This window comes from Podarcis erhardii, assembly GCF_964252035.2.
Source record: "Podarcis erhardii genome assembly, chromosome: 8".
In the NCBI taxonomy this organism is placed as follows: Eukaryota; Metazoa; Chordata; class Lepidosauria; order Squamata; family Lacertidae; genus Podarcis; species Podarcis erhardii.
The window spans coordinates 68,652,097-68,678,686 of NC_138499.1; the positions used below are offsets into that span (position 1 = coordinate 68,652,097).

General features: G+C 40.0%; 1 protein-coding gene across 1 annotated transcript; it reads left to right on the plus strand.

Moving 5' to 3' along the window:
* Nucleotides 1–24,750, plus strand: KDSR (3-ketodihydrosphingosine reductase). The gene is made up of 10 exons (XM_081873151.1): nucleotides 1–241; nucleotides 4,630–4,719; nucleotides 8,972–9,028; nucleotides 11,580–11,645; nucleotides 11,793–11,888; nucleotides 14,083–14,274; nucleotides 17,302–17,385; nucleotides 20,520–20,603; nucleotides 22,065–22,166; nucleotides 24,319–24,750. The coding sequence occupies exons 1-10, from the start codon at nucleotides 113–115 to the stop codon at nucleotides 24,427–24,429; spliced, it is 1,011 nt and encodes a 336-aa protein (XP_081729277.1). The 5' UTR covers nucleotides 1–112; the 3' UTR covers nucleotides 24,430–24,750.
* The last annotated feature ends 1,840 nt before the right edge of the window (nucleotides 24,751–26,590 follow it).

Here is a 26,590-nt window from a genome sequence, read left to right on the forward strand (position 1 = left end):
AGCGAGTCAGTCGGCTGCAGGCTGTCGGCGGAGTAGGTTGGCGTGGTCCTTTCTCTCCTCCGTCCATCGTTTCTTTCCCGCTGTGCTCCGCTCCTCTCACTCTGTCGCAGAGATGTCCGGGGCGGTTCTACTGGCGGCGGCCGGCGGGGTCGTCGTCGTCCTGGCCTTCCTGCTGCTGCTCTACATAGTGCTGCCCGTAAGCAGCCCGAAGACCATGCCGCTTTCTGGCGCCCACGTCGTGGTGAGAGCCCAGCCGAGGTTTCCTGGGGCGGTTTGCGGGGAGGAGGGCAGCGGGTATAGAAACGCGACATCCTCCTGCCCTTCGAAACCTTTATTTCCTTACGTTGATCTGTGTATCTCAGTGTAGAGGGAAATAGCAGCTCCCCCCCCCAAAAAAAAAACCCTCTTCCCCTTTCAAACTGCGCAAGCAAAATTAACACCGTTGCTGAGGAGAGATGTTGTCTCCCCCCCCCCCCGCCAAAAAGGGGAAAAAAGGGGATTCAGGGATGTAGCGCTTGACTAGTAATTAGAAAAGGGTGTGGAAGGTCTGGGTTATATTTAGCCTGAAGCAAAAGACGTGGTTTTTTGTTTTTTGAGGGGGGGGTGCCATTGTTTACAATTAGGGAATATTAGGAACGAGCTGGGTTATCTTTTAGATTTCCCCTTCCTGTCTATAGATGCTCCTGTTTAGAAGCAGACTAGTGGCACAAAAAAAAAAAAAAAAAAGGAAATCGTTAAATAAGATCTTCCTCTCTTTCATATATCTGTTTTATCTCCTGGGAAAAGAAATGTGGGCTGGAAATCTTGAATTAAACAAGGCGTAATCTCAATTTATGGGTTTAGTAGTGTGTGCTGCAAACTGAATGGCATTTTAAAAAAGAAAAGAAAGAATGCTACTGCTTGGATTCAGTACCATATACATTTCATAGACTCATAGAGTTGGAAGGGACCTCTGAGGATCATCTAGTTCAACCCCCTGCATTGCAGAAATATGCACCCATACAGGGGTTGAACCCATGACCTTGGTCTGAGCTATACTAGTTGGTCTTAAGGTAGGGGGTGGGGAACCTGTGGCCCACACTCCAGCATCATGTGGAGGGGCACTGGTTCCTCTTTCCTGTCTTAAAGGGACACAACCACATACAAATTGTGCTGATGGTCTTAATGTGTTATTCTCAGTACTGCCTACTAACAAAAGGAGGTGGAATTCGGGAGTTTACAATATAGATATTATCTCTGTTGAGAGAATAGAGGATTAAGAACCTGTAGCTCCTGGGTTACGGTTTCCGTTGGCCATGCTGGAAGAGGCTGATGAAAGCTAAAGTCCAGCACCATTTGGAGGGCCACAGATACAGATGTCTACCCTAATGTAGTTGAAAGTCTGGGTTCAAGCCAGTTCATCCCCCCAGCAGTTGCTCTTAGTTGTGCCCTGTGCCCCTTTGGCCACCATAGAATGCGGTACATTTTATTACATTAGACCATAGCACTGCAAAGCAAGATAGCAAAATTTAAACTAGATTACAGAATTTACAGAAGTTACCTAAATTATATCTTTATATTCTCCTCCTTTAAAGTGGAGAGGATCCAAGGGGAGCTTGCCACCATAATTCATACCCCGTACAGATACGTAAGCTGGTACCTTCTCTGGACAGTAGAGAAGTGGATACATGTGACTTCACAGCAATAACATACCTAAAATGAAGCTCTATATGTGAAGCATGATTTGTACTATTTATTTTAAGAGGAACAATTCCATGAGTAGACAAATGACATCATGTTATGAAGATGGAGACATGTGCAGAGATTCTTGATGTTGGAGCAATTGCTTAATCTGAGTCAAATTCATTATTGGTTCTTTGTTTATAATCTGCACAAATGATGGTGTGAAGCATGTCGTTCATGAAACTTATGTAAATGACATAAATAGTGGACTTACAGCCAAGCAATTTAAACATTTTATAGCAGGTCTTCGCCATTTTAGGTTTGGCTGTGTCTGGACGCTTAACTGAATTTCTCCTTTCTTGTGCCTATCTTTTTATTTTCTCTTTTTCTGAGGAATTTTGTTCCATGTGTGCAATGGAAGAATCTGGTGTCAGGAGAATGTTGTCTTTGCTAAATTGAAGAATAGGGATTCTGAGTTGACCTTTGCTACTTATTGGTATGCATATAAAGTCTTGACATGGAGTTATTGCATAAGTAAGCTGATAAAGAGGGACATGGGTGGCCCTGTGGGTTAAACCACAGAGCCTAAAACTTGCTGATCAGAAGGTTGGCAGTTCGAATCCCCGCGATGGGGTGAGCTCCCGTTGCTCGGTCCCTGATCCTGCCAACCTAGCAGTTCAAAAGCACGTTGAAGTGCAAGTAGATAAATAGGTACCGCTCCAGCGGGAAGGTAAACGGCATTTCTGTGCGCTGCTCTGGTTCGCCAGAACCGGCTTAGTCATGCTGACCACATGACCCGGAAGCTGTACGCTGGCTCCCTCGTCCAGTAAAGCGAGATGAGCGCCACAACCCCAGAGTCGGTCATGACTGGACCTAATGGTCAGGGGTCCCTTTACCTTTACTTTAAGCTGATAAAAGAATATGCAAGATTTTTAGTTGATTTGAAGAATTATTTAGCATGCGGAGCAGCTTACATACTAATATCATATGTCTAATCATTTGATACTATGATTAGACATATGGTACTCAAGACGAAACATGCTAAAAGGAAGGCACGCTTGGGAAACCCTCACTGTGATCAACTCCCACCCAGAAACATGTGTCCCCACTGTGGAAGGACACGTGGATCCAGAATTGGCCTCCACAGTCACTTACGAACTCACTGTTAAGACCGTGTTCTTGGAAGACAATCCTACTCGGCTACGAGTGATTGCCAAAGAAGAAGAATCATTTGTGATAAAGTTGCCTAATAGCAAATAAGCCTTACATCTATCAGAACTTGGAGAGGTATAGCAATCATGTTTAAAGGTAATCCTTTTATCCATAATCCTTCTATCCAAAGGGTTCACAATGCAGGTCAGTTTCTCATGCACCGTCTCTCATTCCTTCATGCTATATCCTGTAATTCTTCCACTGCCTTTTGTAAGGGCTGAAACTGGCCCTGCAAGCACTTATCTTCTTTTGTGGACATAAAACTGCACTCCTTTCTTACCAGCAACATCAACACGGATATTGCCACTAGGAAGTGTGGTAGAAACAAACTGGAACTTCTTGTCTGCGTAGGAAAGAATTGCTCTGTAACAAACCTCATATTTGCGTTTTAATGGGACATTTTTTACATCCTTCTGTATCCTTGCACCAAATCACACTCACAAACCCTCCTTTGGGCTTGTGGATCTATTAACGTATCTTCCAGGGTTTCTAAATGGACATTCAATACCAAAGTATGGAAATGCAAAGCCTCATTCTCATCATTGCTGTTGCAGCAGAAGAAACCATTTTTGTTTGTTCTTCTAGCCAAGCATTCCTAATTCTGACTAATTCACCTGGTATCAACATACAAGCTCTTCTAAAGCAGTTGTACAAGTGAGATATTTCTAGTCACACAATTCTTCCCATAAGGAGGACTCCAGCAAAGGATGTCATTTGTTCTTATGGCTTTAGCCTGTGAAACCACTGGTGAATTTCCTTGAAAGTTTAAGCAGTATATACTTTTTAAATAAAATTTAAAATAACAGATGTGCTGCCTTTGAAATGAGGAAAATATTATTTTTTAGACTTGAATAGTGAGGGAGAAGAGGTCTTCTTGAGAGATGATACTGAAAGGCTGCTTGTTTACAGGAATGAAAGATTTTGCCACTTGTGCGTTTTTGATTGGATTTTCCATTGAGTAAGAACCTTTTTTATCCTAGAAGTTGTCCGTACCATGTTCTATCATGTTTTGGACATTGTACAGGAATTGATAATCTAGCATGTGAAAAACTGGATCAAGAAGTACACACTGTACTAGGAGCCTCAAATCTGGCACTGCTTGGACATTCTAAGAAACGACAACAACAACAAAATCAGCACAGTTTTGAAAGGTTCATTCTGCCATCTTATTTTAAATTGTGTCCAATTGTATGCAAACAGAGATGAGAATCTGTACATTTATCTCAGGAACCATCATGCAAAAATTGATTACAATATTTTGGGAGCTGTCCAGATGCATAGCAAACAAGTATCCAGAAGTAGTAGAAGTTATGCTGCCTGTGCTTTAACTTAGGCGAGTTCATTAAATTGCCAATTTACCTAAATTATGATCTTGGTATAGTAATATACCGGAGCTGAAGGGGTATGAGTTTGTTCATAGATGCATCTACCCCCTATTTGCCTTCCTCTACCCCCCAAAAAAGTAATCCTTACTGTGTTACCATGCTGAAAGTGAGCTGGGATGTCCATAGACAGCTTGCAGCTTTGTGATTGTGGTGGCAATTTCAAAGCAATAGTTGTGGACAGTCGTAACATTAGAAGCTGTCCACATGACACCAAGAGGCATCTCATTACTTACGAAGGGGAAACACTATTGCACACATGTGAACAGGCCCAGAGTTTGACCACTCTCTTCTCTAAAAGGCTTATAATTCTAATGTCTATGCTGTCAAGTTTATCAATTTAATCTCTATGCTTCCCCCCTTCTCTTAAAAGGTAACCGGTGGTTCCAGTGGCATTGGGAAATGCGTTGCCATCGAGTGCTTTAAGCAAGGGGCTTTTATAACACTTATTGCAAGAAATGAGGTAAATTTCTAGCATGCTTATTTAACAGTTATGATGCCCTGAAGCTGTTAATGAAAGGGTTTGAAGCAACAGTAATTATAACTAAAGCCCTAGTATTTAATTAAATAGTTAAAATCCTTGGCTCCAATCCTACTAAAGTTCACCAAATTTGAAAGCAACAGGGCTTAAATTAGTGATTACTGTACTAATTTTATCTGGATTGGGGCCTATTTGTTTCTCCAGAATAAATAAATAAATGACTGTTAGAGTTTGAATACAGTGTTTGAGTTAGCGAGAGTATTAAGCCAAAGCCAAACTGCTTATTCTATTGGCTATTCCATTTATAACCATTTACCTATGGTTGTGGGGTGTGGGGAACCTTTTCTCCTCCAGATGTAGTTGAATGACAACTCCTATTCCAGCAAGCATGGCCAGTGGCCCAGGGATAAAGGGAGGTGTCGTTCAGCAACATCTGGAGCACCAAAGTTTCCTCACACCTGGCCTGTAGATTCAGAGGCACTCTAACCATTTCTTCAGGAAAGTGGGATATGAGCAGCATTCATGTTTATAAATTGTTTTCTGCTTTGCTAGTATCTTGGATATTGCACCAAAGCAGAGAGTAATACTCCCACTTTTTGCACTCTTTTCTACTGTGAACATCTGAAAGGGGAATTTACTTGCATATCCCCTCTCTTCTGCTTAATACACTCAAAGCCATCCTTGGTTTGTTTCTAAAGTTTTCTAGTATAACAGAGTACAAAATATAGAATTCCAATCTTTGGAATTCGGAGAAGCAACAAGCTTTAAAGCAAGATTAATATTTAAGTCTTGCAGTTAGCTGATACATAAAATATTTGTTGGTAAGTAAGCTGAAATAGCTTTTTTTCTCTGTATTGTTTTGATTGAGGGTGTGCTGCTTGTAAGCTGCCATTTATTTTATTCTAAGCATCTATAACCCACCTTTCTATGATAAAATCAAATGCAAAGCAGTTTACAAATAAAATAGAAGTCATTAAAATTTAAATTGTTTTATTGTCTGGTTAGTTTTCAAGCAGCAGTAAAAGAAAAAAATAATAGAAACCAGCAGATAAGCTAAGAGCCTGTCAAGAGGCTCAACTAAAAAATTCCACCAAAGTAGAACACTTAACGGGAGTTTGGTCTTCAAGGCTGTGTGTGTGAAGTTAAAATGGTATGTGGGAAATTATCTTGAGCAGTGATAGCCAGAATTGCAGTTCTTCCATTTCTTAACAGGAGTTTGCATAGAGTCCCATGAGGGCATGGTGTCAGCAGTAGGCTGACAAATGTTTTTTGTTAAAAGAATTCAGTTACCTGCCTGAATTCTTGTAACTAGTACATGTGTGCACTGGGAAGTTTTACTAATCTTTACTTATCTTGTAATGCAATACACTTAGTATCTTGGGATGTGCTAGACTAAGAACTAAGTGTTGTATCCAGTGAAGTCATCCCATTAATGCAAGGATTCCCACCTGTGCAACAGGACTTCTGCATACAGTGGTACCTCAGGTTAAGAACTTAATTTGTTCTGGAGGTCCGTTCTTAACCTTCCAGTAGCACCTTAAAGACCAACTGAGTTAGTTCTAGGTATGAGCTTTCGTGTGCATGCACACTTCTTCAGATACACTGAAACAGAAGTCACCGGACCTTTCTATATAGTGAGAAGGTGGGGAGGGGTATTACTCAGAAGGGTGGTGGGAATGGGTGATTGGCAGATAGCTGCGATGAGCCTGTTGACGACTCTTAATGACTGCAATAGGTCTAACAGGAAAAAGCAAGGGGTGAGAAGGTGAAAAATGGCTTTGTCATGTATAATGAGATAAGAATCCAATGTCTTTGTTCAAACCAGGTCTCTCCATAGTTTTAAGTTTGGTGATAAGTTGCAATTCAGCAGCTTCTCTTTCCAGTCTATTTCTGAAATTCCTTTGTAATAGAACAGCTACTTTGAGATCTTGTATAGAATGTCCTGGGAGATTGAAGTGTTCTCCTACTGGTTTCTCTGTCTTGTGATTCCTGATGTCCGATTTATGTCCGTTTATTCTTTGGCGTAAGGTCTGGCCTGTTTGTCCAATATAGAGAGCTGAAGGACACTGTTGGCATTTTATGGCATACACAATGTTAGACGATGAGCAATTAAATAGTCCCGAGATGGTATGTGTGATGTTGTTGGGGCCAGTAATGGTGTTGTCCGGGTGTATGTGGCAGCAAAGTTGGCATCTGGGTTTATTGCAGGCTCTGGTGCCAGTGTCCGTGTTAAGTCTGGTTATAGTATTATTGTGGGTTAGGAGTTGTTTAAGATTGGGGGGCTGTCTGGAGGCAATGAAAGGTCTTCCTCCCAGAGCTTGAGAAAGAGAACTGTCATTGTCCAGGAGAGGTTGTAGATCTCTGATGATGCGTTGTACTGTTTTAACTTGGGAGCTGTATGTGATGACTAGAGGTGTTCTGTTATTTTCTTTTTTGGGTCTGTCTTGCAGCAAGTTCTCTCTGGGTATCAGTCTGGCTCTGTTGATCTGTTGTCTAACTTCATCTGCTGGGTATTTTAGTTCTAAAAAGGTTTGCTGTAGATCTCTTAGGTGAGAGTCTCTGTCTGTAGAATTGGAGAAGAAAATAATAGAAAATAAGAATTGGAGAAGAAAATAACAGAACACCTCTAGTCATCACATACAGCTCCCAAGTTAAAACAGTACAACGCATCATCAGAGATCTACAACCTCTCCTGGACAATGACAGTTCTCTTTCTCAAGCTCTGGGAGGAAGACCTTTCATTGCCTCCAGACAGCCCCCCAATCTTAAACAACTCCTAACCCACAATAATACTATAACCAGACTTAACACGGACACTGGCACCAGAGCCTGCAATAAACCCAGATGCCAACTTTGCTGCCACATACACCCGGACAACACCATTACTGGCCCCAACAACATCACACATACCATCTCGGGACTATTTAATTGCTCATCGTCTAACATTGTGTATGCCATAAAATTCCAACAGTGTCCTTCAGCTCTCTATATTGGACAAACAGGCCAGACCTTACGCCAAAGAATAAACGGACATAAATCGGACATCAGGAATCACAAGACAGAGAAACCAGTAGGAGAACACTTCAATCTCCCAAGACATTCTATACAAGATCTCAAAGTAGCTGTTCTATTACAAAGGAATTTCAGAAATAGACTGGAAAGAGAAGCTGCTGAATTGCAACTTATCACCAAACTTAAAACTATGGAGAGACCTGGTTTGAACAAAGACATTGGATTCTTATCTCATTATACATGACAAAGCCATTTTTCACCTTCTCACCCCTTGCTTTTTCCTGTTAGACCTATTGCAGTCGTTAAGAGTCGTCAACAGGCTCATCGCAGCTATCTGCCAATCACCCATTCCCACCACCCTTCTGAGTAATACCCCTCCCCACCTTCTCACTATATAGAAAGGTCCGGTGACTTCTGTTTCAGTGTATCTGAAGAAGTGTGCATGCACACGAAAGCTCATACCTAGAACTAACTCAGTTGGTCTTTAAGGTGCTACTGGAAGGAATTTTTTTATTTTGTTTTGACCATGGCAGACCAACACGGCTACCTATCTGTAACTCGTTCTTAACCTGAAAGTGTTCTTAACCTGAGGTACCACTTTAGCTAATGGGGCCTCCTGCTGCTGCCTCGCCATTGTACGATTTCTGTTCTCATCCTGAAGCAAAGTTCTTAACCCGAGGTACTATTTCTGGGTTAGCTGAGTCTGTAACCTGAAGTGTCTGTAACCCGAGGTACCACTGTATCTCTTCTGCCTCCCAGATGTGCTCTGGAGGGTTGGGGCCACCCCCCTTGCAGGGTACAGGGAGGGGGAGCAGAAGTCGCATTGTTCAGGCAGAAGTCTTTGTGCAGGATAACTGTATGGTATATAGCCTGTTGGCTACAGTCATATACACACTTCTGTAGGAGTGAGACTCACTGAATATAATAAGGCTTTAACCCTTAATTAGATATACACAGGATGGCACTGCATATGTCATATAGGCAAAGCCAAAGCAAACTTCTGAAAATAAAGTATAACAGTGGATTTAATTTATGTTGGCCGAAGCAGAATGTTGTAAATATTTATAGAATTGGCAGTAAATTGACCAAGTAAGATGGCAATTCCTAAATGCATAAAGCACCTAAATGGTTGCGCTATACTACAATTTTTTTTAGAAGGCTTTCGTTCTGTCTATCTTAATTGTTTTAGCAGAATGTTCCAAATGTGCTTGTTTAATTCCAGTGCCGGCTATTGGAAGCAAAGAAAGAAATTGAGAAGTTCTCAGTTAATGATAAGCAGGTAAGATGACTATATTCTACCAGGTCTCTCAAATGTGTTAAGAAAATGCATGTTCTTTCTCTGACTAGAGCAGCAATACTTGAATTACAAGTTATGGAGTAAATGTGTAGATAAGAAAAAATTGAGTAGCATATTGTGTAGTCATGTCATAGGTAAACTGAGAATTCTGTTTTAAAGAATTCTAAGTAATCCTAGACACATCCTGCAGTCAAAGGCCTCCTTTGGGTACTATTGTGTTGTGAGCTATAATGCTAATACTTTGATTGCAATTTAAGAAAAAGGTGGGGTCAGTTCTTTTATAGAAAAGCTTATACAAAGCATGAAAGTGACATGACTTGCAATATAGAAGGCTGAAAATGTGCTTGATGTGCAATATTTAATGGTCTCTCTTTTTTCCTAAAAGAATAATTCCTGCTTCTGAAGAAGTTTGTCTTGCCTCTAGGGTATTCTCAGTAGTCATTGGCAACAACGTAAAATCATTTCATATTACCTAAGTAGGTGTAAGAGTGTATTTTAAAGTTCTTTGTTAGCTACAGTTAAATATGACTAAAATACCATGCCAGTTTTATGAATTTGGCTCAATCTTAATTTATTCTTGAGATATCAGTATCTTCTTCTTGGTGACTTTGCTATCTGCCTTTTTAAATAAAGCTAATTTTTGCACAGGGATGATTTCATGTAAGCCCTAAAGATCAATATGTGAATGGGTCTTTGGCAATTTATTTTATGAATTTATATTCTGCTTTTCAGCTGAAGTCTTCAGAGCCATTCCTGGTACTCAATAAAATGTAATGAATGTGTCAAAAACATAACACTTAAAACAAAACAAAATTAGCCTCACAAGAGCAAGCCCCAGGCGTTGTCTTCTCCTGTGCCTCTCTCTCTTGCTTTTGTAATGTCTTGGGGTTGTTAAACATTTCACTACATCAGTCTTTCATTTTGTCTTAGGTTCTGTTTAATAGAAGCATAGGAAGCTGCCATATATGAAACCATACCATTGGTCCATCTATCTCAGTATTTCATATGCTAACTAATAGGGATCTGTTCCAGAATCTCATATAGGATTTATCTCTGCCCTGCTGGGAAATGTGAGGGACTCATGTTCTACATGCAAAGCAGATTCTATACTGCTTCTTTCCCTGGCATGTTGTGCATGCTTTATGGAAAATGAAGACTTAAGTGGCGGTAGAGAAAAGAAAAAGGATTTCATATGAGACTACAATCTGTTCTATAGCAGCCATCAACAAGGATGAACAGCGCAGTGTGGTTTCCTAATGCGCTTCTAAGCAACTTATCATTGGGAAAGTATTTTTCACTGTGTGGTGCAGTTGTTGTTTTTACAACACTACAGTGTCCATTAATGATTGCACCACTTCAATTCAAGAGGAAGAAGAACACTCTTTTAGAAAGAATTCGGTGTTGTTGAATATTCCATAAGCACTAGCTTTCCAGCTTGCCAGTTGGAGCAATCCCCACCTCCTGTGCACTTTTCTGAGGGTTCTACTTCCATACACAAGCCAATTTTAGGGGGTGCATAGCGGGGCAGGAGTGGGAGGAAAACCCCATTGCACAAGTGAATATTCTTGCACAGAACTTGTATCTGATGGGACTTGTTAGACGAGTTCCACCCATTGAGCTCAATTGAATAGGCATCCACATGGAATTATTGTTGTTATTACCTGCCCTTCACCCTAAGCTCCAACGACAGGTTACAACATTAACCATAATATGAAACATACAAAAATAAGGTGGGTCCTAAAAACATACACCTCAAATGTCAAAGGCAGGGTAAAGAGGTGCGTCTTCAGCATTCATTGGAAGCTGAATTATTAAGGACTAGACAGGTTGTTCAGGCTACAGATGTCTGCAGACCTTAGACCAGGCTTCCTCAACCTCGGGCCTCCAGATGTTTGGGGACTAGAATTCCCATCATCCCTGACCACCGGTCCTGCTAGCTAGGGATAATGGGAGTTGTAGGCCAAAAACATCTGGAGGGCTGAGGTTGAGGAAGCCTGCCTTAGACAAATTATAGCAAAGTGTCATTGCTATAGTCCAGGGGTGAAACCAGTTTAAAGTTGGCTTTTGAATCCTGACTTGTTTAAAAACCATTAACCATAATTCTGTATTTGCACATTAATGGGAATTTATGTTTAACTGCAGCTGCTAGGTTTGCTTCCCCGTTTACATGAAGTGAGGGAGCAAAGGGGCTCTTCACTGAGTGCATGAAAAAGTAATGCACATCCTGACTTATTAGGATTAAATTTGATAATTCAAAGCTCATCTGTAAAGTCTGAGCTAAATATTATTGCTTTGGAATATTAATTGGTTCTTCTCAAATGCCAAAGCAATATAATATCCCAGTACTTTATGTAGAAAACAGGAACTCTGCACTCCTCTCAACTAAAAGTGAAAGGCAGAGAAACATACAATGCACACGTTGAAATATGTCTCCTACCTGTGTTGCCAAAATAGTTTACTTGTTGAATTAAAAATTTGTCCATTTTACACTGTACATATCAAATGATATGGCCCTTCTTTTCCATTCACATAGGTTGTGCATTGTATCTCTCTTGATGTTTCCAAAGATGCTGCAAATGTGGAAAGGGCCCTTAAACAGGTAAGGAAATATTGGTTTTACCTGCCTGGCTGGCTCCCTCCCCCCCATTTTTCAATTGCAAGTGTTTATTGCAGAAATGTTCTGCTGACAGTAGTGATATTTATGGACACAAATTTGTTATCTCACCTGCTATTTTTTTCTTTCCAGGCTCAAGAGAAGTTGGGTCCAGTTGACATGCTTGTAAATTGTGCAGGAACATCAATTAATGGAAAGTTTGAAGATACTGACATCAGTATGTTTGAAGTAAGTGAGCCTGACTTCTCCTGTTTGAGTATGTACTGGTATACTAATTCAACGGCACCTAGAAAATCACACCAGATTGAGAAATGTTTTTGAATGATAAAATTATATATAAAATTTACCTAACTTGTAGCAGCACATTTTATTGTCCATTTCAAATAAATGACCCAACATTGTATATTTTTTTTTCTAATCCCCCCATAGTTTTCCACTGGGTTGAATGTTTTCTATCTGTGTCATAGACCCAATAATTCTTATTAGATATTTATTGTGTCTAAAAATGTTTGCTGCCTTTAAACATCTATTATGAAAGGCCTTTAATGTATGTTGTGAAAGAGAAGTTTGCCATACGCTATTGTTACATAACTTTCATTCCTTGGTATCTGAAGAAGTGTGCATGCACACGAAAGCTCATACCAAGAACTGACTTAGTTGGTCTTTAAGGTGCTACTGGAAGGAATTTGTTATGTTTTGACTATGGCAGACCAACACGGCTACCTATCTGTAACTGTTTCATTCCTTGGGTAATACTTGCATGAACCACCACATAAACATGAAAGGAGAGTATTTCACAGCATGCAGAGTAGACAAGCATGTGGGAATAATACTTTTTCATGAATACTTATATAACTGCAAAAGTGTATACAAATTTAATAAATAATAATAATAACAGCAAAAGTGGGGCTCCCTAATTCAGCCCGTCTCAAATGAAATGTTTGCTTCATGTTGACGTTGGTCCATAGAGTCTCTTCAGTGGCTGACTTGTAAACAGTTCACATAAAGATTAACTGGGCTATGACTCATTTTTTCCCTGGCATATCATGGACAGGGGAGATGCAAAGTGCTCATAATTTCAGCAGCATGCGCCAGCACACTGCTTATTCACATTATTAAATCATTATTTGTTCAATAATAATAATAATAGTTTCTATTCTGCCCTTCATCCAAAGATCACAGGGCAGTTTTCATTATAAACCATAATAATATAATAATAATCTATTATTTATACCCCGCGCATCTGGCTGGGTTTCCCCAGCCACTCTGGGCGGCTTCCAACTGAATATTAAAAACAATACATGGTTTAATGTAACATGTGAACCAAGCCGTTAATTAGTTTCAGAGGAAAAAAATTGAGAAGTGATTTTATAAAAGTAGAGCAGTTGCAAATGTCATTTTCTACTAGTTCTCTACTCAGTGCAGATTATGTAATTAGTAAACTGTTGTGTCTTAAATTTTTACTGGATATAATTCCATTGCTTTGTATATATTAACCGTTTGCTCCCATGCTTGCTTAGTGTTCTCTATACCAGAGAAGGCTAACTTTTGGCCTGCTGTAGGTTGTTGCCCTCCAATTACTATCATTCCTTACATGCCATGCACGCTAGCTGGGCCAGTGGAAGTGGAGTCCAGCAGCATATGGAGGGCCACAGGTTAGCCATCCCTTTTTAGTTGGGTTCAATCCTGGAGATGCTGGGGAGCAAATCTGGGATATTCTGCAGGTAAAACATGTATTTTACCACTTAGCTACAATGTTTCCCAGTTTAAAAGTTTGGCCACCCTTGTCCTCTCGGCAGGAGTTACATAGGCAATCAAAACAGCAACCACATCACAAAGGTTACTGCTCATCATCAAAGGAATCCCCAAGTGGTTGCCTTCCAGCATGTTAATGGACTATAACACAGCATTTTACAGCTTGGAAACTCCATTTGTAACGTGAAGCAACATCGTCCATAGTAGGAATTTTGCACTTGGTGGCGATGAGTATTAATATTGCTGATGCCTTGAGTTTAAAGATGCAGAGCAGCAATCACACTTCGTTATTTCATTTCATTTACATTAATATCACACTTCGTTAATACAGTGGTGCCTCGCAATACGAAAATAATCCGTTCCGCGAGTCTCTTCGTCTAGCGGTTTTTTCGTTTTGCGAAGCAAGCCCATTGACGGCTTGGCGGATTAGCGCTATTAGCGTTTTAGCGGATAAGCGGCTTAGAAAAAGGGGGGGGGAACCCGCAGGAACTCACAAGACATTTTCGTCTTGCGAAGCAAGCCCATAGGAAATTCGTTTTGCGAAGCACCTCCAAAACGGAAAACTCTTTCGTCTAGCGAGTTTTCCGTCTTGCGAGGCATTCATCTTGCAGGGCACCACTGTATAAAATATGTTAACTAGGCCTCCGACTTGTATGTTTGTCTACAGCAATTGATGGCTATCAACTATCTGGGTAGTGTCTACCCAACTCGAGCAGTAGTTACCACCATGAAGGAACGGAGGAGGGGAAGGATTGTGTTTGTGTCATCCCAGGCTGGACAAGTTGGAGTGTTTGGTTATACTGCTTATTCTTCAACAAAGTTTGCTCTTCGAGGACTAGCTGAAGCTTTGCAAATGGAGGTATGATTCTCTGTTCCTTACCTGCATGTATCTTATAGTTTCTCTGTATAACATTAACAACAACAGCAACATATAAACAAAAAGAGCTAAAACCATAGGGGGAAATAATTAAAGAATCAAGTAAACATTAATAGTATTATATAAGAATATTGTACAATATAGTGTTGCCCAAAAAGTACATAAGCAGGCTCAGCAACATTCAACGCTGTTTACAAGGCATAGACTTAGCTATTCTATTGCAATAAGTGGTACAATATTCCAGAGCGCATGACACCATTCGGCTCAGAAGGCCTGTATTGTATACGATTTGCAAAACTGTTCATTTAGTAGGGTTAGTTGTCCACTGGCTCAAAATGAGAAGTAATAGTGCAGGCAGTGTATTGAGCTGCTTTACTCTCAGATATTGTAGATCTGGTTTCGGGCAGAGCGTGCATATGCAAAATCGCATAGAGCGAAGAATCCCCAGGATCGCCACCTTCCTGCCCAGCTGGAGCTCTAGAAAGGCAGCTCCCTCTTTCCTCCTCTGGTAGCTCTTTGTCCTCCCTATGGGCGGGCCAGAAGTACAGCCTGGAGAGCAACTGCAGTGTCGCCACCGCTCCCACTGCTCCCGTGTCCCACCAGGAGTGGCTGGGCCTGCCCTTGCTAGAGAGGCACCCTCACAGTGGTTTGGATTTGCTGCAGCCCTTGCCAGCTGACAGTGTGGAGCAAGCCAGCCAAGCTGAGGGACTGGCACCTTATGCAGCTGCAGAACCACCATGCACACCTAATAGGAGGAGGAGGCAAGAGCCCGAGATGGCAGCAATGCAAGCAAGGCATGTGTTACCCAGGTTTGCTTGTTCCTCCCCCTGCTATACTTCATTCAACCCTCTTCCCGCTGCATATCTCCTGAGATCCCAATGAGAAGCTCCCTCCCAGTAGCGGCTGGTGAGGTGGCAGAGGCAGAGGGTCACTGCTCTCCTTGCTTCCAAACAACATGTAGCTTTGCAGGAAGGCCTTCATCCCCAGGGTGTTTCTTGCAGAGAAGTAGCAGGAATGCTATTTTAAAAGAGCAAGATTTCTCCTTGGCTTTCTGCTCGAGATAAAAATAGAGGCTGCAGCCAATAGTATAAAGTTGAGTTGCAGAAGCAGAGGTGTAGCAAGTTCAGGTGGTACAGATTTCTTTTTTGTCACCCCCCCCCCCAATTTAAATTATTAAAAGAAGGGAAAATAAGATACGTGCAGTTGCAAGTGTTATTTTCTGGTTTATATACTTAATATTGTAAGTATAAGCACTTAAAACCCCTGTAGACACCATGGCTTCAATATCAGCCAGAAACAAATTTCTTCTCACCCATCACCCCATTGCTCTGTTCACTATCTAGCCTGATGGTAGAACTTGAACTTTGCACACTATTTTGCGGTAAAGGTAAAGGGACCCCTGACCATTAGGTCCAGTTGTGGCCAACTCTGGGGTTGTGGCGCTCATCTCGCTTTATTGGCCGAGGGAGCTGGCGTACAGCTTCTGGGTCATGTGGCCAGTATGACGAAGCCGCTTCTGGCAAACCAGAGCAGCGCATGGAAACGCCGTTTACCTTCCCGCCGGAGCGGTACCTATTTATCTACTTGCACTTTGACGTGCTTTTGAACTGCTAGGTTGGCAGAAGCAGGGACTGAGCAACGGGAGCTCACCCCGTCGCGGGGATTTGAACCACCGACCTTCTGATCGGCAAGTCCTAGGCTCTGGTTCAACCCACAGCGCCACCCGCGTCCCTATTTTGCAGTAGATAGGCCTAATAATGGAACTGCCCTAATAAGGATGTGTGTTTTCCTTATGGTTTGGTGCAGCTCCCTTTACTTTTACAATGCCGCTTAAAACAGGTGGCTAATCTGTGTCCCTCCAGGTGTTGCTGGACTACAACTCCCATCATTCCTATTGGCCATACTAGCTGGGACCAGTGGGGGACGTAGTCCAGCAACATCTGGAGGGACACAGGCTAGCCCCTCAGCCCCCCGTTTTAAAGCTGACCGTGTAATGCACCATATCAGAAGCACAAATCCCTTTCAAGGGGCCATTTCCCTCCCCTCCCCCTTGTGTTTTTTCAAAGTATCTGCCCTGAACAACTCTGCAACTCAAACACTTGCTCATTCTTTTGAGACATTTGAGTTAGTCCTAATAAAGTATTGTTCAACTTCAGCTATTGGGCTGCTGTTGTTTTAATTAAAGGGACCATTTCAAAAAGAAACTGATGTTCATAGGCTGCAGTTCTACACCTACTTTCCTGGGATGAATTCCCATGGAACTCAGGTGCAGCTTCTAAGTAGACATGCAAAGGAGGGGACAGTTGTTTAAGCACCATCTCAGCAGCTCACTGAACAATGAGAAAAAATTTTCATGCTAACGTGAATACATTCTTATATTAATTCTCTCCTGAAATGTTGGATGTATGGATCTTAACTTGTGTTTTTTGGGGGGTGTTAGGAGGCACTGATGTATCTCTTGGCATCATCCAGCTTCTATGTTTGAAAGACATGTTTCTTTGTTTTATTATTATTATTATTATTATTATTATTATTATTATTATTATTTTATTTATTATTCGTTCCTGAATACCTGGCACACATGGACCACAATAATCATATGGACATAGAAAAGCGGGGGGGGGGGGACATCTTGGTAGCTTTATTGTAAATATCCCTGCTACATAAGAATAGGCTTGCCTGATCAAAGGGTCCTGTTCTCTCCCCTCTTGTCCATCTCTACCTAAGGCAGGGACAGTGGTGGAGTTAGCTGCATGGGTGCCCAGAGCCCATGCTGTGCACTTGGGGGGGGGGCAATCCACTGTGCATGGGGGTGGCGGGGCAAGCCCTCCCAGGGATGACACCTGGGGCCGAGCGCCCCCCTCCCTACGCCCCTGTGCGCAAGTAAAATGTCCGTAAGATACAATCCCACTATATGCCTCTTTGTTCATATTACGTTGTATATCTTTGTGAAAACAAGTAAGCTCAATATATTAAAGCGTGAACTAAATATTTTTCTCAACGTAACAGGTAAAGCCCTATAATATCTACGTAACAGTTGCCTATCCTCCCGATACAGACACACCTGGCTTTGCAGAGGAAAGTCAGACAAAGGTAATTTTATGTTCCTCTTTATTGTCATGCAAAATACTTAAAGTAAAAGGATCAATAGGTACAAAACAAAAAAGAATGATCCCATGATGTGCTTAATGCTAAATCTAAACCTTGAGTATAAGTGTGTACTCAACTTTTAGTCACAGGAAAGGAGTTATATTGTGTCACTCCTTGGTATATACAGTGTTTCAAAAATTCTTAAACAATCTTCATTCTTGTTCGCATTTGTTAGCTTTTATGTTTTCCTGGTCTAAGACAGATATACCATATGATCTTGCTCATTGTTGCCAGATCAGTTTCCAAACTCATAGGAGGGACTTCTTTTTTTTCTTCCAGTATTCAGCATCTGCCTTCCAGAACCATACTGAATATTTTTTTACTTTCATTTGGTAAAATAAATTTTATATAAATTAGCAGAAAAACTTTTAAATCTTAAGAGATGGAATATTCCAAAAAGTTAACTTATTAATATTTTATACAACATTAAGACAATACTTGCTTGTTTCTGGGCATGTCCATATTAAATTTATCCCATATGGCTTTTTATGTTTTAAAAAACAAAACCTTTTTTGAAAATATTCACATAACACTATTTTTATATAACTTTTTTCTTCTTTAACTGATTCTATACTGTCTGCTGGTTTTCATCTCTCCCCAGAGTGGCTGGGGAAACTCAGCCAGATGGGCGGGGTATAAATAAATTATTATTATTATTATTATTATTATTAATTATTCTGTAAGTTGCTTTGAGTTACTTTTTGGGTTTTTAAAAAAGCAATTAAGTGCAGTTATTATCCACTTCTGCATAATGCCACATTGAATTGGTTTAATATTCTATTCTTACTAAAATGCTGCATAAGCAAGATAGAAACCAACAGTGAAGGAGACAAATATTTAAACTCAAATCACACTTTCCATGATACAGGACTAACGTTACTAATTCCTTTGCCTAATTTCTTGTCTTATCCATCCACAGGGTAGCATTAGGTAGAACCTCAAGGAAAACCTCCAGCAGGTTCTCTGTTTCTTTTTAGTCAAATATTCTGTGCAGGAGGTGTCTCCTCAAAAGCTGTCCCCACCATCTTTTCTGATGGGCTATCAGGGGTGGCCAACTCCCAAGAGATTGCGATCTACTCACAGAATTATAAACTGGCAGTGATCTACCCCCGTTTTTGGGGGGTTCAGGTCAAAGTTGTTGACCTTTTTGGGGAAAGGAAGGCCCTGTTTTTTGGGGGAGGAGAAAAGCCCAGTTTTTTTTGGGGGGGGGGCATTGGTGAGAAAGAGAAACAGCCACTCACCAATAGATCGCTGGGGAAACAAACAACCTCACTGAGGAAACTCCGTCTTCCGTTCTGCAGATCGTGCAACAATGGAGGGCAGGGCGAGGGGCTGGGGCCGGAATGGGACCCAGCAATCAACCACGATCTACCAAATCCTCCTGGGGATCTACCAGTAGATCGCAATCGACCTGTTGGACATCCCTGGGCTATAGCAAGTTAGGGCATAAGATCACCATAGAAATCTTGCCAAGTAATTTCAGATGAGGCTTACTTGTTTGTCCTAAAATTCAGGGCTGATTAATAATCTAAACCTGGATCTCTTGCCTTTTTATAAAACGTTGTTTCTATTGCACCACCTTCATTTATTTTGATGTTATATATTTAAATTAAAACTTAATGTAGGTTGAGGTGGGTGGATGAAACAGGAAGAAAATTGTGTTAAGAGTCAACTGGTTTTGCGTTAATAATCAGTGTTGCATCAATCTTTTACTGTATTGCCCTGAGCATTCTTGTTGCACATTTAACAATCATACAGCAATAAAAGTTACCAAACAAAATCCTCCTACACTAGATCTTCGGATTATTCTTAGTTGGCCAATGTAATGAAAGTTTTTGAGTTTGCCTTTAATCTTGCTTTTGAATTGGTGGCAGGATAGCCATATGCTACTGAGCGCCACATTCTTTCACATTCCTTGTTTCAGTTCCTAATAGTTATAGAAAGTTGGTTTGAAAACATGAAAGAAGACTATCCTTTTGTAAAAAAAACAAACTTTAATGGTCTATGACCCTAAAGAATGTTGTCCCCGCCCCGAATCATTTTTAAAAATCTGTTAAATGTTTCAGAGTGAAAGTATTAACAATTGAATATGAAGCAGTTTAGGGTGGCAAAACATCTTTGCTTTTATTACTCTTGAGTGATGAATTGTCCAGAGGCCAGTTTCTGTCAACTACATCTCAGGATTTAGTCAAACAATGAGTTTCCACTTGACTTTCGGGCACGTATGAGAGGCCTACTTGTGAACCTCAAACTCCAAAATATTTCCATTTAATCCTATGTTAGCAAGTGATATTTAACAATACTAACTTAACCAAATTCCTGCCTCATAAGCCCCTTTAAGGCCTTTCTTTACTCTTCCAGAGAGGACTGAATCAGGTGAACTGCAAATGAACAAATACCTTAATCACATTGACAGATACTAATTAGCTCAGTGTTTTCTAAGAGAAAACCGTTTGACAAGATGAAAAAGGATGGAAAAGACAAACACTAGAACTCTGTGGTATCAGGCTTAATGCAAGAATGAATATAATATCACATTTTTATCTTTTCTCAACATTTCTGCAAGATCATATAGGCAACAATGCATCCCTTGAAGCGAAGATTTATAAGCAGGCTCTTTAGGTAGCAAGAATTTACAAAGTTGATCTAAGCTAATGGAAATCAGGTTTAAAAGAGTTAGAGTCAATTCTCCTGGGAGCATAATATCAATTTATTTTTCTGTAATATTTGTGTCAGAGATACCTGCTGAATATGAGAAAACTGTCTCCACATAAAGATGTGTGTTTATGATAGCGACCAGCAGAATGTTGCATCTAAAATGTTCTAGTTTCACTCTTCCTATTATTAAAGAAAACTGCATGTTCACTTAGAATTTGCATTCATTTGTAATCTAATGATAAATATAATATCAACAAATGCAACTATAAACACACCTCTTGACCTGAATATTTTTTGTAAAAAAAAATGTCCAGATGGTCTTATGTTTCTTATCAGATGTAAGGTGAACTGTGGTTGTACTTGGTAACATTTCATCTGCTGTTATATGTATGTAATCTCTTTATTTACTTTTGCTCAAGATTTTAGAGACTAAGCTTATTTCAGAAACATCATCGGTCTGCAAACCTGATCATGTGGCCAGAACAATTGTTAAAGATGCCGTTGTAAGTAAAATGCTGTATTTGTATAAAATGCTTTTGTGGGTGGAAAACATGGGTAACTTGCTAGTTTATTATAAGGTGAAAGGTTGTCTGTGTTTGTCTACTACCTTTTCTGAATACTAGAATCTTTATATAAAGAGAGCCTTTAGATACAATCCTAACCCACTTACCTGGGAATAAGTCCCATTCAATTCAGTAGGACTTATTTCTGAGTAGATATGTCTAGGATTGCACCGTTTTAAACAGTGCCATCATTATACGTGGAACCTTTGCATAGGCAAAAATAGAAAGGGCCCTTCTCCCAAGGTTAGAAATTTAAAGTAGACACCAAATAAAACTGGGGATGGGATAAATGTGGCAGTTGCCCTTACATGTAATTGGTTCTAGTTACAAATTGTCCCTCTACCTGAACTGCGTGCTTGCTTTGAAATATGGTTTGTGTTAATGGATTTTGTTTTGTTCTGACTTTTTAAAATGGATTTTCAATCGTGTTGTCATTTACTCTTTTTGTTCTTTTGTGTTTCTTAATTAAAGGTCACTTCACTTTTTTTCCCCCTTTGCAAATGTTGAAATATTATTACATGGGCGCAGGTTAAAAATGCATTTCAAATTTTAAATTAGTAGACTTGATATTCAAAAACTCAAGGTGCCCTGTTTCAACACAGGTTGACAGAAATGGCCTGATTCAAGTCTGGCACATGGTTCCTTTTAAAAATAAACTGCTTTGGGAGCCAATCTTGGCCAACAAGCACAGTATAAATAATAGTGGTGATTCCTAGGTTTCAAAAGGGTGGAATATAAAAATAGCTGTTTCTGTACCACAGGCATTTTATTTCACAATATTTTTTTAAAAAGCATGTGTCTGCCTAACCACATGTTGGAATATTAGATGATGCAATATATATATACCTATAGTCTGAATATGAATATATATATATTGCATCATCTAATATTCCAACATGTGGTTCAACAAACAATATACCGTATTTTTCGCTCTATAAGACGCACCTAGTTTTTGGAGGAGGAAAACAAGAAAAAAAAAATTCTGAATCTCAGAAGCCAGAACAGCAAGAGGGATCACTGCGCAGTGAAAGCAGCGATCCCTCTTGCTGTTCTGGCTTCTGGGATAGCTGCGCAGCCTGCATTCGCTTCATAAGACGCACACACATTTCCCCTTACTTTTTAGGAGGGGAAAAGTGAGTCTTATAGAGCAAAAAATACGGTACTTTATATATATATAAAATCTGACAGGATTTTTTAAAATTTCTGATCTTAAAGGTACGTGTTTCCATGCTTAAACAGAAACACGTACCTTTAAGATCAGAAATTTAAAAAAATCCTGTCAGATTTTTTTTATATATAAAGTATTAAACTCCTCTTTCCCCTTGGTAAGAAACACATTCTATTTTTATAAAATTGTTTGGAAACCACCTGACTTCTTTCTCCATCCCCCCCCCAATACAGCAAGGAAAATTTGCCAGTTCTATTGGCACAGATGGTCACATGTTAACAATATTGACTGGTGGAATGTCGCCTATCTCTTCTCTGGCTGAAGCCCTACAGGCGGTATGTAACAAAGTAATATCAAATGATGAAGTTTCAAAATCTGTTAGGTTCTTTTAGTGCTGTGGTACACTCACATTTATTGGTTCAATGTAATTCAAAATCTAGTCTTTGTGCAGCAGATCTCTTCAGTGCAGTAAGCTTACTAAAGTAAAGAGTGACCAAGAAGTATTCTACTTCTTGGCAGCAAAAGCTGCTCTATCCAATGAATTGTGAGATAAACCCACTGAGGTCTACATGTATTTATTTTGGTAGAGTTGAAAGTTAATAGAGTTTCAATTAATAACCTATAACTTGATCATACCCAAAATGTTTCATTGAGCAATGTCAATGATTCTTGCCCTATGGTGTTTTTTTTAATTGTGTCACATTTATCTATTAAAATAAGTAAAGCTTATTTACTATGATTAAAAGCTAGACCTGTCTGTCAAAACAGAAGGTTCTCTGACCTCACCACCTTCTTCTGCTCATTCTCTGGGTGTTTCCCCAGTCATCTTCAGGGAAGTTTTTAATCTGTGATATTTTAGTGTATTTCTGGTTTTTATGGAAGCCGCCCAGAGTGGCTGGGGAAACCCAGCCAGATGGGCGGGGTACAAATAATAAATTATTATTATTATTATTATTATCTTGGGTTCTTTTCCCAGAAAAGATAACTGGGAAGGGGGAAGAACAGCTGTGCATTTAGCTTTATGGAAAAACAGGGAGCAGAGCTATTCAGAAAGTTAGGTACACCCTGATATGCCTTGGCACACCTTGTTAATGGTGCAGTCCAAATCAGTAATAAGAGACCACCCCTAATCACCTTGTTGTTCAGTTAGACCAGAGCCAGTGCACATCCCTACTGTCTGGGAGATGGATAACTGGGGTTAGGTCCATCTTATCCAGGAAGCATTGCAACCTCCAAACAGGCTCAAGCCGGTGTGAAACAACTTCCCAGGCATAAATCCAGGTCAATAAGTACCACAAACACATGCAAGATGCACGCCTTCTGCTTCAGGATTATAGTTCCATCCAGAATGATAATCCTTTGTCAGATCATGAGAATTTCTGACCAGCAATACCTGTTTTAAGCTTCAGTATTCGGCTGCCTTTTGTTCATAGCAACATCTGTTTTGTTAACAAGAACAAATCTCTTAACGTCTTGTGAATTGGTTCACATGAAGTGCCAAACAATGGTTCTACTTCTTCCTCTCCCATGCTTTGTTTATTAATTCCTGGTTTGTGGCAAAGAATGTGCTGTTGTGTCCAAACTGAAAAACTAGTTTGTGATAGGCTTGTATCCTAGAATGGAGGTCATGTGCAAACTGGAGTGTGCCTGTTGCAGCAAACCAGGAACCATCTAAACCGAAAGTCAGATGTGAAAGGGAGAGCATGTGAGCACAGAGCTTGTTCTTATATCATCAAGCCATAGTTTGGCATATATGAATGTCTTGCATCTCCTTAATGTTTACCTGCAGAAATTGCCATGTATTTCAGAAAGGATAACCAAATGCATAGCTAAACTACTGAACTCATGCAAGTAAAGCTGGAAATCATACAATTTGGACTTGATCTTGAGATCAAGCAGCTTGCAAATGTATGCCTATGTTAAATTGGACTGCTGCTACCCATCTGGCAAATGTCTCCTCAGCCTTGCTGGGCCTGCTAAACATTCATTGAATCTGTTCATCATAAGGTTGTTTCACATTGTTTGCCTGTGACTTTTCTACTGTTTACCCATTATTATTCTCCAGGGAGCAATGCAACCCTAAATCATGTTCTCTTCTACAAATTTAAAAAAAACACTAGTCATTCTGTAGTCTTTTGCATTGTTTCTGCTTCAGGTAGATTGTTGTGCAGATACATGGGGCAGGTGATTCATTCATTAGCTTCCAAAAGGGGGGGGGGGATATTAAAATAAGGTCCCTTCCAACCATGTGACTATATTTCATAGTACTTTCAAATAACTTATTAATTTATTTTAATTAGAGAACAAAATATACATCTCAAGCTTTGTTTAAATAAGACTAATCTTTAATAGAACAGTCCTTTTTCACATAATAATTGAGTGCTTGGTGAACCACACTTCTGATCATCAAATCTGATGAGAGAAAATATTAAATGACCACTAAGCAGAAGTATGTTGAATAAGATCTCTCCTTCTCTCCCTTTACAGCTTATTTTCCTGGGCTTTTTCCGCTTGCTTGCCCTGTATTATATAGCAGGTTTTGACAGCATTGTTCGTCGTTGCATGGCAAAAAAAGAGAAATCTGAAAAGACGGACTGAAACAGAATGGGTGCTATTTAAAAAGTTGGACAGTTTGCTGCTAAATGGGACTGTATCTGTGGCCTGAGTATGTCTCACAGAAATGTGGAAGAGGTGATATCTTCGGTGGTGAAAGAAGGAAACTGAACTAGAAAAAGAGACTATGCAAAGGTGCTAATGAAGAAAACTGGGGGGGGGTTTGGGTTGTTGTTGCTTTTCTGTGATTTCAAGGAATAACCAGATTGTTGCCTTAGAAGTAAGCTTTTTGAGAAGAGTAGAACTTAAGAGTGACCTATTTTGATGGTAATTCTGGACCAATACTAATTGTCAGCAGTGATGAAAGAGTTAATTCTGTTATCCACTTCTTAATCTGAGGACTAATTTGGTAAATTCCTCCCACACAACAGTAACACCTCAACTCTCCTACAGAAGGCCCAGCTTGTGTATTATTTTGATTACATGGTTCCCGCCAGAGAGCTGGACCTTGTAGGCCCTGTTCTGCATGAGTTGGTTCAAATGGCTGGGCGAAGTCTAGTCAAAGCAGCAAAAACTATCCAAAGATGAAATATTTCAGCTCTGGGACAATACATGAATTGGGCCAAAGTCTTTTGTGAAGAGGCAGTTTTTAAATATAGCATATTAATTTATTGAGGGGAGAGTTCTCTTTAAATGAGCTGCCCCCTCCTTGAGATAGGAGGCAATATTTGCATGTGGATGTTACCAAGCTGGAGAATCAATATTTGAATTGGCTCTTGGGAAACCTCATTTGAGATTGAGTTTTCTCCCACCAGATTGTTGGATTTTGACATTCCACTCTTGACACATGTGGTGAATTGTGTTAATATTGTGTTAAATGCTATATTAAGGAATTTCTTGATGGCAGAGCTTTACGCATATGATCTCTGCAGGAGAAATGACGTATGCTTTAAATAGTTGTAGATCTTCAGCAGAGATCAAGGACCACCGACCCTTACTGAGATACTAGGGAAGGACTATAAGCAAAACAGAAGTTGTCCATTTTTTTGTTATCTGTAACACGTTCATGTTTATTTTTGCCAGCTCTGTAAAAGACAGGTGGGCTTTAACACTGTAGAAATTGAAGGAGAGAATAGGGTGCTAGAGAGAACTTAATGTAGCACAAGGAAGTGCCTAGGTCCTTACTCTGATGGTGCAGTGGAACTTGCAAAACGATATTGTCTCTAAGGTTTCATTCACAGCATGCCAATCTTATTACCTACATGGAATCTGGACTTATACAAAGTCCCTGAGTGGATTTTGGGAACCATATTTGCTGTGTATAAATTGACTGGTTCCCATTGGTTGCAGATATGCTGAACCCCAGTGTTGAACTGGTTCATAAAAATTCCTGCTACCCTTCGTCATTTTCCAAGTGCCTAAAAGACTGTTAAGAGACTCTACTTGCCAGTTTGTTGGTTAGCCAAGATTTTCTTTAAAAAATAAAATAAAATAAAATAAAAAGGGAAACACTTTTTAAACTGCCCTTTGGAGAACATTATTTAAACTGCCCTTTGGAGAACATTATTCAAATCAAGTCCAGCAGCTTCTGGTTCAATTATAGTCTTCCAATTTTAATAGATTTTTAGATTCTCAAAATAGATGAAATCACAATACCAACTGCTTGAGATTAATACTATAGTAGTTATGTTTACTTGTTTTTGGTACAGTTACCCAGCTGTTTTGTAAGTAAACCTGGAAAGTGCCAATCCAAACAAAAGCACTTGGAGCATTGGGCTTTTTGAGGGGCTGAGAGGATTGCCAGTTAGAAGGGAAGGAAGGAAATAATGTAGAAATAATAACGGATAAACTGGGCTTGGTGTTGTCGCAAAAGCATAAAAACTTGCTTCGTATCATTCCAGTTAGTAACTGAGTCACAAAAAGCATCTTTGCATGTATGTCTTGCTACTGTTTTAATGGGAACTGTTGGAAGTAGAATTTGCTCTTCCTGTTTGCCATAATGCTTTGGTTTTCTAGACCTGCTAGGATAGCCCTTCAAGCTGGCCAACACACTTAGTTCAAATAATAAATTCTAGATCCTTTAAAGCAATTTGGACATGCCAAATAATCAACAGTTGAAAGAAGAACGAATCTCTTCTACATGTGCTTAATGACATGTTAACTTTCCTGTTCATTCTGCGCCTTTACTGTGCTTATCTGTGGATGG